Source organism: Lemur catta, chromosome 3, assembly GCF_020740605.2.
Source record: "Lemur catta isolate mLemCat1 chromosome 3, mLemCat1.pri, whole genome shotgun sequence".
Lineage (NCBI taxonomy): Eukaryota > Metazoa > Chordata > Mammalia > Primates > Lemuridae > Lemur > Lemur catta.
In genome coordinates, this window is record NC_059130.1 from 110,726,206 (window position 1) to 110,742,746 (window position 16,541).

General features: G+C 53.5%; 1 protein-coding gene across 2 annotated transcripts in view; it reads right to left on the reverse strand.

Moving 5' to 3' along the window:
- EPHB2 (EPH receptor B2) overlaps positions 1 to 16,541 on the reverse strand; it is a 115,068-nt gene that overhangs the window by 1,902 nt on the left and 96,625 nt on the right. For both annotated transcript variants that reach the window (XM_045546068.1, XM_045546069.1), the window contains exons 6-13: positions 14,494 to 14,602; positions 13,607 to 13,671; positions 6,750 to 6,872; positions 5,916 to 6,163; positions 4,733 to 4,948; positions 3,545 to 3,694; positions 2,180 to 2,373; positions 429 to 584 (exon numbers count right to left, since the gene is read on the reverse strand). In XM_045546068.1, coding sequence (XP_045402024.1) covers positions 429 to 584; positions 2,180 to 2,373; positions 3,545 to 3,694; positions 4,733 to 4,948; positions 5,916 to 6,163; positions 6,750 to 6,872; positions 13,607 to 13,671; positions 14,494 to 14,602 — 1,261 coding nt within the window. The remainder of the gene's footprint in view (positions 1 to 428; positions 585 to 2,179; positions 2,374 to 3,544; positions 3,695 to 4,732; positions 4,949 to 5,915; positions 6,164 to 6,749; positions 6,873 to 13,606; positions 13,672 to 14,493; positions 14,603 to 16,541) is intronic.

Sequence of the window (16,541 nt, forward strand, 5' to 3'; positions counted from 1 at the left end):
CCCAGGGGGTTGTGCTGAAGGTAGCGAGGGAGGGCGCGGCGGGATGGGGAGTGGGTGGGCAGCCAAAGCTGGAGCGAGTGACGTGGTGAGGTGGAGAGCACTTGACTGGAGTCAGGGCACCAAGATGCCCATCTCTCCCCTGCTACGGGGAAGGGGAAGGCAACTTGCATTTACTGAGTACCTATTTCCTTTATATCTCCTTGGGCCTTCCTACTAACCCCTAGTTTACAGATGAGAAAACTGAGGTTGATTTGCCCAAGGTCACAAAGCCAGCAGGTGGCAGGCAGACCTGGGTGTCAGTCTGGATGGGACTCCAAAGTTGCCCATCTTGCCCCTTGGTCCCCCAGATCCCTGCTGGGCCACTGTCTATTTCTCACCCCCCAGAGCGCCTCCCTTGGCCAGTGGGGTGGGGGGGAGGGGACACTTACTCCATCATCATCTGAGACACAACGTCGAAGGAGGTGAAGCCGGCGTTGGCGAAGCTCTCCTTATACTGCCCCATCTTTATGGCCTCCAGCCACTCGTCCACCGTGTTAAAGCTGGTATAGTCGGGGATCGTGCGGTCCAGCAGCGGCAGGTTAATGCTGGTGGGGGCCGGGGTGACAGAGACGGTCAGGGCACATGCTTGCGGGAAGTATGCGGGTAAGTACGTGCATGGATACTCTGTGTGTGCACGTGCACTCTGCCTGAGCGCGGGCCTGAGTTTGAGCCTCTGTGGACGAGCATGCCCATATGTGTATGTGTCAGTGGGTGTGTGCAGGTCTCCCAGCTGGGGCCACCCGAGAAGTCTAGGGAAGGCCCTCCAGGGGTTGCTGAGAGGCAGGCCTACAGGTGCCAGGAGGGGAAGACACTTGTCATGTTTCTTATTTTCAGGAGGAGGGATTTCAGCTGGACTAACCAGCTCATTATTCATTGTTTCCTCCCCCAGTGCCATTCTCCGTCCTTCTCTGCCCTGGTTTGTGCTACAGGAGGCTGATCTTGGGGACAGCGTCTCCAAAGTCCAGCTCAGGCTGGTGGTGCTATGGGAATCACTTCCTGGCTTGCAAGTAGTGAAATGACTCTCACGAGGTTAAAAGCCCCCAGTGACTTTATCTGGAGACTCAGGAGTGGCTGACACAGGGTGACAGTGAGGAGTGACAGGCAGAGGCCAGCATGAAAATCTCTTGGCCACAAGAACTTGGTGGAGGAAGGACTTTGGCCTGAGGAGTCTCTGGCCGGAGCCAGCCCTAGATCCTGAGGACACCTGGCTGGACAGCCCTCGGAAACCCTGTTTGATTGTGGGTCCTGGAGAGTGAGTGTGTGCAATGCCAGCAGTGTGACCTGGGACAGCCCCCCAAGGAAGGCAGTGGTGAGCTGCAGCCCAGGGGAGCTGCCCTGGGGCCTTGGAGAGAAGGGAAGCACGGGGGTACCCGAGCTGATGCCCCTCAGGCTGAGCCCAGCTCTTGTGCATGGGGGCGCTGAGCCAATGGGGGGCACATATGGGTGTGTGATGGGTACTAGCTTCTGAATGGGGCTGTATGTGCAGGTGCCTGCGGATATGTGTACACGTGAGAGCCTGAGATTGTATGTGTATCCGTGTGTGAGATCATGTGTGTGTGAGCAAGCATGAACGTTTGTGCTGAACCGTGTTCATCTGTGTGTGTGTAGGACTGTATTTGTGCAAGCGTGTGTGTGTGTGTGAAGAGGATGGAAATGGAAGTTAGAGGGTTTAGGTTTGAGTGTGAGGGTAGCTAGGGAGTAAATCTGTTCACCAACTAAGAGTCTGGATCCTTTGGTAATATTTCTTAAATGCTGTCCTCTCTGACCATGCTTTGAAAGGTGCTTTCTCTACCACCCGCAGGGTGTGTGTCCTTCTACTTGGGACAATCTGTGTCCTACACCTCCCCGCACGGAAAAGGCAAGGCAGATGCCCAGCAAACACTGGTCCCGTCCCTCTCCATCCCAGGCTGCGGTGGAGAAGAGCATCTGCCTGAAGCCGGGGACAGCCCTGGCGGGAAAGGGGAAGGGCCGGCTGGGCGGAGCCCGGCAGCCAAGAGAGGGGCCGGGCCAGGGCGGGGCCGACACTGAGGGGAGGGGCGGGACCGTACCCAGAGGAGGGGGCGGGGCCAGGGCGGGCCAACACCGAGGAGAGGGGCGGGGCTTGGGAGGGGCCGACAGGTAGGAGAGGGCGGGGCCGTACCCAGAGGAGAGGGGCGCCATGGCTTTGAGGCTGTTGGGGTTGCGGATCATCTTGTCCAGCGTGTTGACTATCTGGCCGAACTTGGGCCGGTGGTTGCGGTCCTTCTGCCAGCAGTCCAGCATGAGCTGGTGCAGGGCGCTCGGGCAGTCCATGGGCGGCGGCAGCCGATAGTCCTGCTCAATGGCGTTGATTACCTGGGGACAAGGTAGGGGCGGAATGGGGTTGGGTGGATGGGCTTGCCCCCAGTGCATTGCAGGCCTGACCTATTTGGTTGCCGTGGCAACCACCTGTACTTCCTGGAGGCAGTCCGAGGGTGGCCCTGACCTGACTTCCCACCATCTATAGCCTCAGTCTGGCCTGGCGGCTGGGTTCCTGCCCCACCCTCTGCTAATCTGGGGAAATCGAGCACCCTGAGGTAGCCTCTCCCCGGGGTCCACCAGGCTGTTACTCCTGTACCCCGCTCCACCTGCCCTTCCTCTTTCCCATCTGTGAGCCCCTCCTGGCTTTGATGGCCCTGAGGAGTCCCCTCTCTGGCCCCTTGCTTGACCCCAGGTGGTCACATACTCCATGTCAGTGCCACTTACAGCTTCAGGTAAGAGGTACCTCCCCTGTCAGGCCCCACAGCCCCTTCCCACCACCCCCTCCTGTTCCTCATGGGAAAGGAGCTTGGACACACCTCTCCAGTCTGTCCTGCTGCCATGGCCAGATTCAGATCTATCCTCCATGCCTCGACTGAGGGTCACCCTCCCTGTTCAAGAGGCTTCTTCGAGTCCTTCCAGTCTGCATTTTTGCTAATGGAAATCCCTTGGGTTGACTTTGAAACGCTCTCCAACATGACCCCTCATTATCCCACCTCTGGGCACAGCCTGTTCTTTCCAACTGGAAGCCCTCACGGCTCCACGTCCTTCTGCCGTTTGAGCCCCACCTGTTCTGTGGATACTTCCTGGCTGCCCGGGCCTCGATGCCTACAGCTAGACCTCTGCCTTCTCCAACTTAGCACCTGATCATAAAAGGTCCTGATAACTATACCTGTTTCCTTGAACAGCTGTCCCCTCAATTAGGTGGCAAACACCTGAGCAGACGTGGTCTCATTCAGGGCTGGCCACGAGGTCCATGCATCCTGAAGATTTGCTGATTTGTGGGCAGGTGGCCTTTCCTACTCCCTTCCCCTGGTAGAGTCCGGGGTCCCATGCAGACATTTGAATCGGCCACCGTCGGGCTGGGAGCTGCCCTGGCTGCCAGGCTGTCGATCTCAGAGGCCTATCTCCCTCTCCCTGGGAGACTGGCACAAGGCCAGGAGTCACCCTCTTCCCCTCCCCCAGCTGGCTGGCGAGAGAGGCTCTGCATACCCCCTTGGAGACTTACGTCTTGGTTGGTCATGTCCCAGTAGGGCCGCTCCCCGTAGGACATCACCTCCCACATGACGATGCCGTAGCTCCACACATCGCTGGCTGAGGTGAACTTCCGGTACTGGATGGCTTCTGGGGCCGTCCAGCGGATGGGGATCTTCCCCCCCTGGGGGGAAGAGGGGTGAGTTTATGGGTAGGAGGCTGACCTGCCTGGCCTCTTCTCTCGATACTCCCCACTCTGTGCCCTGTGCTGCACCAATCTCATGACGCACCTCATTGTTCCCAAACTCACTGTGCTGCTTCAGACCACTGGGCATTTGCACGTGCTGTGCCCCCTGCATAAAGAGCCTTTTCCCACTCCGCCATCTGGAAACCTCCTTCTCATCCTTAAAGCCTTTCCCTAGCTCCCAAACGGTTGCTCACTCTCCTTACTCCCACATCTGTGCCTCATATCACCCCATGAATGAGGCCGGTTTCCTACAGCACAGCTCTGAAATTAATCACCTGTGAGGAACCTGCAGCCTTCTGCTTTCATGATTGTTCTTTTTTAAGCACCAAAGGGGGCAAGAAAACCTTCATCTTTCTCTGCCACACCCCTTTTAATAAAAGGATTTGCTCTGTAAAATTTGGATTCAGTCAAAAGGCCACACTCAAGGATCTAGAATCCCACAGGCTCCCCAAGGCCGCAGGCTCCCCACCCCTGAGCAGCGGCTCTGAGCTCTTTGAGGGCAGGGAGGGGCTGTGTCTTACTTCTTTCCATTTAAAACCCTCCAACAACCCTAGCTGTTTTCAGGAGTGAGTCTGGGCGTTCAAGGGCCTCAAAGATCCGGCCCTGTCCACCTCTCCAGCACTGGTGCTCACCGCCTTCCCCGTACAGCCTGAATTCCAGCCCAGGACCTGCCCCGAGAACACGGCATCTGAGACATTTTACTGGCCCTTCAGCTCTCGGCTCAGATATCACCTGCTCTGGCAAGCTGCCTTCTACCTCCAAGGCTGGCTGCCCTCGCTCATTGCCCTGTCACTGCTGTACTCCCGTGTTCCCCACCAGCCTGGGAGCTCCAAGAGGGCGGATGTCTCTGTCTCCAGCACCCAGCATGGTGCTTGGCATGAGCAGGGGTCAGTGACAGTGTATTGGAGGAAGAGATGGACATTTATGCCCTTTTCTCTAGTGCTATAACTCCGGTGGTCCTTGCCTCCCTCTTACCAGGGCACTGGTGTAGGTGGGGTCTGAGGTATCGTCCTCCAGAAAGCGTGAGAGCCCGAAGTCAGACACCTTGCAGACCAGGTTGCTGTTGACGAGGATGTTGCGGGCAGCCAGGTCACGGTGCACGTAGTTCATGTCTGCCAGGTACTTCATGCCAGCCGCGATGCCCCGTAGCATGCCCACCAGCTGGATGACTGTGAACTGCCCGTCGTTTTGCTTGGGGAGAAGTGGAGAAAACACAGAGTAAACGGAAGAGCAGGCACCAGAGCCCTGGATGATCCTCGCAATGGGGAACCAGAGCAGGACCCTGCCAACCTTGCTTTGGGCTCCCTTCGGGAAGGACTCAGATGCCCAGAGAACTTTGGAGAGGCCACCTTCAGGGTGGTGGAGAGAGCATGGGCTTTGAAGAAGACACACCTGGTTTGACTCTGGCTCTGCTTGTTTCTGGCTGTGCAAACTGGGACATGTGACCTACCTGTCTGAGTCTGTTTCCTCATCTGTGTGTTAAATGGGGATAAGTAATACGCACCTCCCATGGCTGTTCAGAGTTAAACAAGAAGGTACATGGCACATAGTAGGTACTTTTACTGAATGGCAGCTAGTCCAGTGGCCTGCTTCTGACAGTCCGCTGTTCTTTGTCTAGCTGGTTGACTGCGATCTCCTGGGGGTGGCCTTGAAACTTTCCTCTGTTGGCCTAGTCCTCTGAACTCCTCCCCCCACAGCCTATACAGCTTTGGGGAAGTCCAAAATCTGGCCAAAACTCTAAATGAGGGGTCAAGACACCTGGTTCCAGTCCAAGCTCTCACCTTGATCCTCTAGGTGACCCTGGGCAAACCCCACCTCTCTGTGAGCCTGTTTTCTCCTGCGCATAATGAGAAGGCTGGCTAAGGGCATGGATGGAAACAGATTTCAGGTTGTGTGTCAACTCTGAGTGACTGGTGTGGCTTCCTGGGGAAGCATATTGGGAAGGATTCCTAGATTGCTTCTGGGCTTGGTGGAAGAGAGTGCTAGGATTGATTAGCAATGTCTGCCATGGGTAGGGGAATGGCAAGTGACAGCCTGTAAACCATTCCTGACCCAGAGCTTTTCCAAGACTTGTTTAGGCTCTGACAGCATGAAAATATGTCCACAATTCCTTTTCCTGCCCCACTCATGGGCCCCTGGCACTCTTGGCTTCCCCTACCCGGAGGAAGGAGTCCAGAGAGCCGTTCTCCATGAACTCAGTGATGATCATCACAGGTGTGCTCTTGGTGACAACACCCTCCAGGTGGATGACGTTGGGGTGGTCAAACTGGCCCATAATCGAGGCCTCGCTCAGGAAGTCCCGGCGTTGCTTCTCGGTGTAGCCCGACTTGAGCGTCTTGATGGCCACGAAGGTCTCTCTCTTGCCTGGCAGCTTCAGGTGGCCACTGCAGACCTCACCAAACTCCCCTGGGACAGAAACACCGAGAGGCAGAATGTCACTTGCCAGGTGGAAGTGCCACCTCCCTGTTCCCTGTCACTTCCATTCCTGGGGCCTGCAGGTGCTCTTTCTCCTCAGTGGTCAATTCATACTTGCAGACACAGAACCCCTTTGAGAATGTGGGGGCCAGAAAAGTCCCAGCCACCTTTGGGAGAAGAGAGTATTAATGAATTCTTCAGGGCTGCCCCACGGTATCTGTCTGGGCACGGGGGTGAGGACGCAGGGGAACCTGAGGAGATGGGGACGGGCCCCTGAGATGAATGGCAAGAAGAAGGGAAAGCACTGGACTGAGTCCAGAGAACTGGGCTCCAGACCCAGCTCAATCTCTGACTTGCTGTACAAGCCCTTTCCCAGCCCTATGCCTCAGTTTCCCCTTCTGTTGGTGAAGTGACCTTTGGGGGCCCTTCTTCCTTGGGCATTCTGAGCCTTCAGGCCTTGAAGGGTCCTTTGAGGCCCCTGTCCCACATCCTACCCTCTGCCCCAGGAGAACACACTGGAGTGGTCTCTCCACCCATGGCTGAGCCCATGGAACCTATGAGGGTACCAGCCACCTACCTGCTCCGATCACCTGCTCAATTTTGACACAGGAGATGTCAATTTCCTTGGCAAACTCCCGCACTGCCTCATTGGGGTCCTCATAGGTGAAAGGGTCAATGTAGATCTTCATGCCTGGGGTCACTAAGGGGCAAGATCAGGCTTGGTCACAGACAGACTCAAGATGTGCACAAATGGTAAAGCAGGAGCCAGTCCCTCCACGGAGGGAAATCCACTGCTACGGGGCCCCCACAAGGAACTAGGCAAGCCCTGCAGGTGACTTGACCTCTCTGGGCCTCACTGAGCTGAGCAGAAGGGAGAGGGGGTCAGAGAGGCCAGCAGGGTGGCACATGGGTTCTGGCTCTTGCTCCAGCTCTAACTGTTGCTAATGGCTTTCTGGGCAGCAGAGAGACGGTCAGGACTGATAAGCAGCGTCTGGTATGGGCGTGGGCATAGAAGGGTGAAAGGGTTGATAGGTTTTCTGCCTTTATGGTAGAGAATCAAGGGGTGCAAAGTAAAGGAAGATAAAGGCAAAAAGGAAGAGAGAGAACCGGGAGTAAATAATCGAGAGAGGAAACAGCAGGCAATGGACCATGTTGTTCTTGGGGTCTGGCCAAGGAGATTAATTCACGCCTCCCCTCCCAGAGGAGCCCTTCCCGGTGGCCCGGCCCTCCCAGGCAGGCCCGAGTCTGGAGGGGCCGCCTCACTCACCAGGGACTGAGGACCCATGGCTCCTGGGCCCCCCACAAGTCTCCCACTTGCCAAGTCTTAACCCTTTCTGGTCCCTGATTCCCTGGTGATCAGCATGAGGTTAGACATGGGGCATATTAATGTGATTCCTGACCTGAGGTAGATTTTTATCTTTTGATGCAGAAAGAGAAGAAGGCAACCTGGATGTCAAAAACTCAATTCAGCAAAATCAGCAAAATGCTTTGAAGGAAGGGAACCCAAATATACTCCTCCTTCTGGGTGGATAACGGGTCTTCCACCACCCACACCTTCTGGCTTTCTCCCAGCCCAGGCCTTCCCCCGGCTTCTCCAGGCCCCGGCTCACATTCTCCCACTGCTCCAGGAGCTGTGACTTTGGAGGCAGCAGCTCTAGGAGTTGGGAACAGGAATCCCTGGGTCACCATAAAGCTTGGCTGGTTGGTGAGCGGGGCCATCAACCCTGCTCAGCTGTGTGACCTTGGACATGTGAGTTGACCACTCTCAGCCTCTATGTTAGACATTCTGGAGATCTAGGAGTTGGAGCCTCTAACACAGGGGCTGGCAAATTGGCCCACTGCCTGTTTTATAAATAAAGTTTTATTGGAACACGCCATGCTCATTCCTTTGCCTATGCTGTTTTCATGCTACAACAGCAGAGCTGAGTAGTTACAACAGAGACCCAGCAAGCCTAAAATATTTATGATCTGGAGCCCTATAGAAAAGTTTGCCAAGTGTTGCTCTAACACATCAGCTTTATTTGGGATTATTTGTGTGGGTGTTTGTCTAGCTCTTTAGGTTAGGGGTTCTTAATTTGGGTCTGTGAGCCAACTTGGCATTCCTGGGATGGGCTTTGGGAGGTCTGGTAACCTCCTGAAATGGAATGCGTTTGATATTATTGCCTTTCTGGACCGAAAAAGTAATTCATGCTCCTTCTAAATAAAAAAATTATGGAAATAAATATTGCAAAAATAAAAGTTCTTAAAAATCCATCCCTGTGTATAGACATCTGGATTTTTCTATGTTAAAATTTTATGCATATACACACATAGAAATGATTGTGTTTTTCTGGCCACAGGCTCTAAAACTTTCAGCAGAGTCTCCCAGGAGTCTGAGACCCCCGAAGACGTTAAGAAGCACCATGCAAGACTGTGAGTTCCTGGAGGAGGGGGTTGGTGTGTGATCTTTTCTCATTTCTCCCTCCCTGGCACACTGCATAAAGCTCTGCACACGACAGACACTCGGTATCTGTAGAGCTGAGCAGAATCCAGATGGCAGAGAGAATAATAACAGCATCAGCTGTCACTTCCTGAGCCCTTTGTCTGTGCCCGACACTGTGCCAGGCTCTTATACGTTTTATCTCATCTCCTCTGCCCCAAGACTCTTGGAGAAAAGGGTAATTATTCCCATTTTACATATAAGGAAACTGCGGCTCAGAGAGCCTGTCATTTGGCCAAGGCCACACAGCTAGCAAATGGCACAGCCAGGGTTTGAACCCAGGTCTGTCAGACTTGAGCCCAGGGCCAGTATTCTTAGTCGCTATGCTCACTGCCTCCTGGATGAAATACAATCAGGATCTGGTCTGTGGCTCCTCCTGGAGTGTTCAGCTTTGACTGCCTCCTTCCCCGAGTCAGTAGCCTCAGAGCTGGAGGATCCGCTCCCTGGGGATGCTCTCTTTCTTGCACAGACTCAGTGCACGGCGCCTGGCTTTCAGCCCCAACAGAACAGGGTGAGGCCCCTCTGGCCAGCCAGCCAGGTAGGGAGGGCACGAATGGGTCAATGCGAGGTAGGGGGAGGTGCAGCAGAGGCTCAAAGTCTCCTTGATCACATCTGCTGCCAACCAGTTAGTCGCCATCCCCAAGCCGTGGCCAGGAGCACTGGTCAAGTGGGCCCGTCACCACTTACAGGACAGAGACAAGTGCCTCTGCCTGGCATTCCCAGCTCCCCGGGACTGGCCCTATGTCTAGCTCCCTGCCCTCTTCACACCAGCTAAAAGGATTTATTTACCTAGGGGATCCAGACACACTTCACAATTTTTTGCCTCTGTGCTTTTGTTCATGTTGTTCTCTCCACCTGCAGCATCCTCTCCTCTTCCTCTTTGTGACCAGATCAAATGCCATCTCCTCTGTGAAGCCTGCCTGGATTCCTCCAGTGGAGACCTGTGCCCTCTCTTCAGGCTCCTGTTGCCCTGTCCCCACTCTTACAGCCCTGACGTCGGGGTGGCTTTTCCACCTTGTACTAGGTCTCCCAGATACGCCTGCCTGCAGGCCCTGCTGCTCCTTTCTGGAACACTCTGCGGCCCTGGAGGGCTTGCTTTACCCTCTCCCCTAGTAGGACAGAGGCCAGGTCTGTCTTGTTCATGCTGAATTCCAGGAACTGGCATAGAGTGGGTACTCAATAAATGCTTACTGAATGAATAATAGCACTACTCATTTATGTGCCTTCTTTTTCTCTTTCCACCTGTTTGGGGTCATGAATGCCTTCAAGAATTTGATGAAAGCTACATCTCTGCTCCTTGGGAAAGTATTCCCATGTGTGCACACACCTGTATTCCACATTAACTTTGGGGTGTTCACAGGCCCTTGGAAGCTCTAGGGGTCTGTAAGCCCCAAGTTATGAGTCCTTGCTCTAGAATGTTGTCTCTGGAGTACATAGGTGAAGGTGGTATATAGTAGATGCTTAATAAACAGTTACTGAATGTATGTTCAGTGTGGATTCACTAGGTATCAGGCCCTGATCTAGGTACTTTATAGTTTTGGATGCAATTACTCCTCCTAACAAGCCTACTAGGTAAGTGCTATTATTAGGCTGAACCTTATGAAATAGTCAATATTTGTTTCTAACCTACAAAAAATAGCAATTTCATTGGGTACAACCCAATATTACCTGTATTTTTCAGATGAGGAAACCGTGGCATAAAAAGTGTTAAGTGACCCACCCATGGGGACCTGAACCCAGCTCATAAATGGCAGAAGTGGGGTTTGAACCCAGGCCAGCTGCAGAGTCTCCACCCGTAACCACCAGGCTGTAGTTTCTTCTGGGCGCTGCCCTGTCTGACTCCTGGGACAGAAGCTGAGCCCCTCCTGGCCAGAGCTTCACACAGGGCCTGGCTCCCAGGATGCATTTGCTGAGCTGAGTTTGCATAGGGACCTCTGCAGGCAGAGTCTACAGAAATATCGGGCTGTTGTTTGGGTGATGTATGCCTGGCAGAGCCACTGACTGTCGTCCTGAACTCAAAGGGGAAATTCACGATGAGGGAAGAGAAACCAGGTGTGCAGAGTCCTGAGTTTGAATTCTGATTCTCCCACTGCTAATGCTCTCTAATAAGCTGCTCTGTGAGTTTGAATCCGTGATCAACCACTGTGTGATCCAGCTGTGTGCCCCTGGGCAAGTTACTTAACCTCTGTGCCTCACATTTTTCTCCTACCAAATGGGTATAAGAAACAGAACCTATCTCATAAGGGAATTGCAAGGGTTAAGTGAGCGTATCTTGTTCAAGGGTTTAGTACAGCAGTTGGCAAATAGAAAGCACTGAATAATTGTTACCTGTTGCAAAGAAGAGCTGTCTATTATTAAATATCATTATTATAAAGCACTTTAATATCCCTTAATTCATTTAATCCTCACAAGCCTGTGAAAGAAGCATCATTCTCGCTACTTCCCACATAAAGATGCCAAGACTCAGAGGTTTGATGACTTGCCTGAGGTCACCCAGCCGGCCAGTGGCAGAGCAGGGATGAGAAACCAGGTCAGTCCCTCTGGCTCCACATCCAGGCACCAAAGACCATGGTACTCACTCAGCACCTGCTGAGCAACGGAAAACACATGACCGTGTGGGTGACTACAAGCCAGTCACACACGTCTCTGGGCCTCAGCTTCCTCCTCTGTCCTGGCCACGCAGGGGTGCTGGGTGGTTCACAGGGCTGGCGGCGCTTTGAAAGGAACAAAGCCCTGCTCAGATCTAATGCTGCAGCTCAGGATGCAGGGAGTGGGAACTCAGGCTTTAAAATGTGTTGATCTATGATCAAATCCTGGGGGTTATTTTTAAAATAAATCTCACCTATTTTCTTATTACTGACCCACGCTCCAAATAACAACGCTCCCAGCCGGCTCCAGGTGACGGAGCACGTGAGCCTATCCTGTCCCAGCTCAGTAGAATGCAGACGACGCAGCGTGGCTGAGAGTGTGCACTCTGGAGCCAGACAGCCGGGTTCACACCCCAGCTCCTTCCTGAGCAGCTGTGCAACCTCTGTGCCTCAGTTTCCTCATACTTGAAGTGGGAAAGTATAAGGATTAAATGCATAAATATACATAAAGCACATAGAATGTACTCAGCCTATCTAGCCCTATCCACGATCATGATTTTATTACTTGGGGAGAAGGAGGAAGGGACATGACTTATGACTTTTATTTTTAACCTACAGGTGATATGTGTCCACCTTTTTCTCCTGAACTTTCCATTGCTTTTATGCTTAGAAAGTCCTTTTCCATTTCCATATCCATTAAATAAGGTACCTAAATTATCTTCTAGAAATTTTAATGGTTTAATTATTTTTGCATGTATGTCCGAAACTATTTTTAAACCCAGGAAATCTTGCTTCGGAACAAGTCTAACCCAGAGGCTTAATATCCAGAACTCCCTGACCCTGCTCTTTCTTGCATCCCCTAAATCCAATCCTGCAGCAAATCTAGTGGCTCTACCCTCAAAGTATGTCAGAATCCAACGCTTCCCACCACCTCCACTGCTGCCATGTGGTCTGGTCACCATCATATATTCCCTGGATTATTCCACAGCTACTTCACTGGGCTTCCTGCGTCAGCCCCTTCGGTCCATTCTCCACACAGCAGCCAGAGAAGTGCTGCCAAGACTGTAACTCAGAGCATGTCAGTCTCTGCTCAGAACCTGCTAGCAGCTCCCCATTTCACCCAAGGAAGAGCCAAAGCCCGGCCAAGGCTGGCAGGAATCTGCACGTCAGGCTCCCTCATATGTCCCCTACCCCCCTGTTCACTCTCTTCCAGTCACACTGGCCCCTTTGCTGTTCCTGAAACCCGCCAGGCATGCTCCAGCCTCAGGGCTTTTGCACCTGCTGTTCCGCCTGCCTGGAATGCTCTGCCTGGAATGCTCTTCCGTCAGATACCTCCGAGCAGCTCACTCCCCCAGCTCCTTTGTCTCTTTGTTCAGATAAAACTCTCCTCATGAGCCAGCCCCAACTGCCCTATTTAAAAATGCAACCCCGACCTCCACAACTCGCAGTCCATTGCCTGTTCCACTGCGTCCTTCCCCACGGCACTTTCATCTTCCAACATGCCACATGCTTTACGCATTTATGACATGTACTTTTATATTCCCTGTCCCTCCCACTAAATATAAGTTCTTCAAAGACCAGGACATTTGGTTTGTTTGCTCAGGCATCCCCACACCTAGAACAGGGCCTGGCACACACAGTAGGCCCACAGATGTGTGACAATTGCAGGAATATGACGATGGCCTTCCTTGCCTGGAGGCAGCCACCTGAGGAACCCCTGAGGTGTCCCACTGAGTATAGTTTGAGAACCTATATTGGACCATTCTGAATTCCTTTTCTGCTGAATTAGCCGGAGTAAGGACTAGGCTCTCCCAGCCCTGAACTCCCACTCCCCGATCGCTGGTTCAGCCAAGGTCAAGTGGAGAGAGGAACCTGCGATCTACTTCCCCCTCTGGCCCTTCAGGAGGGGCACCTGCTTTGGGGGTGTGTGTGGCACGTACACCCCCAGCCCTGGCCTGACGCAGGATGGGACAGCAGGGAAATGGGTGGGGGAAGCGGCAGCCAGCAGAGTCCCCAAGGAGGAACAGGGGAGGGGACTGGAGCCCCAGAGTGAGAGGAAGGGGCACCTCCTGGGCCAGAGCCTGGGGTCCTCACCGTCTCATTCATTTGTTCAATTCAATTCACTTATTTATTCTGCGAAGGTGTACCTAGAGCCTGCCACGTGCCAGGCACCAGGCAGGGGAAGGGAACGGAGAGCTGCTCCAGGCGGGGGCACAGCATGTGCCAGGGCCGAGAGGCGAGTGAGCCTGGCACATTTCAGCCTGGCTGCAGCACGGCAGGAGGAGGTGAGAGAAGGTTCTAGAGGTCCCTGGGGAACTGACAGGGAGGGGCCCAAGGGAGCCAGCCCCGGCTGGGGTGTGTACATACTGTGGCCACTGGTGTAGTGCTGCAGCTTGTCCGTGTACTCCGAGTCGGCACGCTCAAACCCCCGTCTTCTGGAACAAGAGCAAAGGGCTGGAGCCACCTGGAGGCGCCCAGGGAGCTGGGAGCCACAGTAGGTGATAGGGAGAGAGTGGGCAGACCCTGGAAGCCACGCCCCTTCCAGAGGGCTCCCTGCCTGCCCCTTCTGGCCCTCCCTGTCCCTTCCCACCTGTCCTGCCTCAAGTCCAAGCTCACTCTTGCCCCCTCCCCTCTCCAGCCATGCCCCTTTCAAAGAGCACAGTTATGTTCCAGCCATGGCTCTGGCCCCGGAAGCCCCGAGGGCTTCTGTCCCTCTGGCCTTCTGGTCTGGTCTGAGTGGGGAACTCGGTAAGGAAGAGAGTCTCTCTTTGCTCTGTGCCCAGCGGAAGTCAGGGAGCTGGTCCCACCCCCCTGCCTTTGCTTGTGCTGTGCTGGCCACCTGGGGGGGCTTTTCCCCACCTCCTCCTGTCTAGGTCCTCCCCACCTTTCCAGCAAGCTCAGCCAGGGGGCCTGAACTCGCACAGAAAGCAGGGTGCTCTGTACTCCCCTTCTGCCAGCCCCGAAGCTCCCAGCACTCTGCAGTCCTTGTCCACTGTTTTGAGACATTTCTTCATGCTGCAGTGTTAGCGTCTCAACGTGCCACCCCTCAGGACAGCGGGCTTGTCAAGGGCAAGGCCAAACCCAAAGGGGGGACTGTTTAGGCAGTGGAAGGCCACTAGACCCGAGTCTCTCCCTGCCCCTGACGACCGTGGGAATGCGTGTTCTGTCCCCCAGATGTTCAGGGATGGCCGAATGGATGGAGAGAGCCCATCTTGGACAGCCAGGCCTGGAGCAGGCCTGGGGCCCCCACCCACCTGTTACACACGATGGCGATGACAACCACGGCAATGAGGAAGACCAGGCCAGCGGCCGAGGAGCCGATGATGAGTGGCAGCTTCTCCTGGATGCTTGTCTGGTACTCAGCTGGGGAGAGAGCACAGCGGGGTGTTCTCAGCCCGGCTCTGGGAGTCCTAACACCCACCCCCACCTCCCCACATCCTGCTGGGTCTTCTGGGAGCCCCAGGCTCTACTCCTGTCTGTGACAGAGCACCTGTCACATGCCCATGCGGAGATCAGCCGTCACTCACTCACAAGTAACCTTGGAAGAGTCCACAAACTGCTCCAATCCTCAATTTCTCATCTATAAAATGGGTGTAATAATACCCACCTCTCGATGTTGGTGTGAAAACCAACAATGGCAATAGCTGAGACACACAGAGGCAGGTACAAGTGCAGACTCCGGAGCCAGACCCCCCGGCTGTGAGTCCTGATGGTGTCACTTACTGTCTTCATGAACTCTTAACTCTGTGGCTCAATTTCCTTGTCTGTAAAATGGGCAGAATACTAGTTCCCCTCTCCTAGGATTGCTGTGTAAAGCACTTAGAACAACACCTGGCACCTAGCAAGCACTCAGTAAATATGAACTATTACTGTTATTGTTTCATGTGTCAATCACTGTGCTAATTACGTTACGTATCTTGTTTGAGCCTCAGCACAGTCCCAGGATGTACTTGCTATGCACACCTCATTTCCAGATGAGGAAACTGAGCTTAGTGAGGTTGTGATTTGCCTCAGGTCACACACACTAAGAAAGTGGCCCCAAAGCCAGCACCTGAACCCAGGTCTGCTTGACCCAAAGCTGGGATTTAAATGAGGTTATGCATAAGATGCACTTGGCATTGGCCTGGCTCTTGGAAACCACTGGATCCATTTTCAATGCCATCGACACCATCGTCGTTTTAAATTTCATTACTTTTACTTCTCATCTGCTCCCTGACCATACCAGGGGCTCATCAAGGGGAGGGATGGGTCAAGTCTAGGTCCTTAGCACCTGCACATGGCGTGGCAAATGGCAGGGCCCCACACACATTTGTTGAATTAATAAAGAAGGGATCTTGGAAAAGTCCCCCAGTTCCCAGTCAGTGGCACTCATCCGAGGGCTTAGACAGGTGGAAACAGCTGGCCGTGAGGAAGAGGGAGGTTTTACGAAGGAGGTGAGTGCGGGAGGAGAGGGTGGAGCCCTAGGGAGGATTTATGTGATAAGACAAGAATTCAGAAGCCTCTGAAATGTTCAACCAGATAAAGGCCAAGGCCCATGCCCAGTGGCTGAATGCAGATGCTAACCTAAGGAGGGATGCTGGAATCCAGTCATAGGTAAAGCTGCCCTGGAGCTTGGCTGGCTGGTGAAAGGGCTCCCAGACTCACAGCAATGACAACTGTGACAAAACTACTATTTGGTGAGTGCTAACTACTTGTAGGACCTAGTGCTAACCCTGTGCTAGGTCCCTCATCTTATACTAGCTTGCTAATGATGGTGATAATGAGATTGTTGTTGTCTCCCCCATTTATGGATGAAAAAACTCAATGTCACAGAAGTAAGGTGACTTATTCAGGTCCACATAGTTAGGGCTGAATCAGCAATGGAACTCCCATCTGTCTGGCTTCAGAGCTTATACTCCTTAAATTATGCTGCTCCTCCAAGATTATTAAAGCAGGAATGATGCTTAGAGACCATGTAGTCTGAGAGAGGGAAACACACAGCACATGGGCCGCAACCTCCCATTCCCTTGCCTAGGGCAGACATTACTAATCCATCCCAGAAGCTCTTCCTGCTGAACTCAGATGTGGCTTCAGAATCCTTCTCAATCTAACCACAAGTCTTTGGAGTTGTGTACGGACAAAATACTTTACTCGCTCGGATTGAATATGACGCTTCCCTTTTACAGATGAGAAAAATTTGGAGCAGGGAATGAGAGTGACTTGCTCAGAGTGGCTCCGCAAGTTAGAGCTGAGCTCCCCAGAATCCTGGCTGACACGATGGTAACAGAGGAGTCCCCATCTTTTCTGGGCCACAGAAACAAGT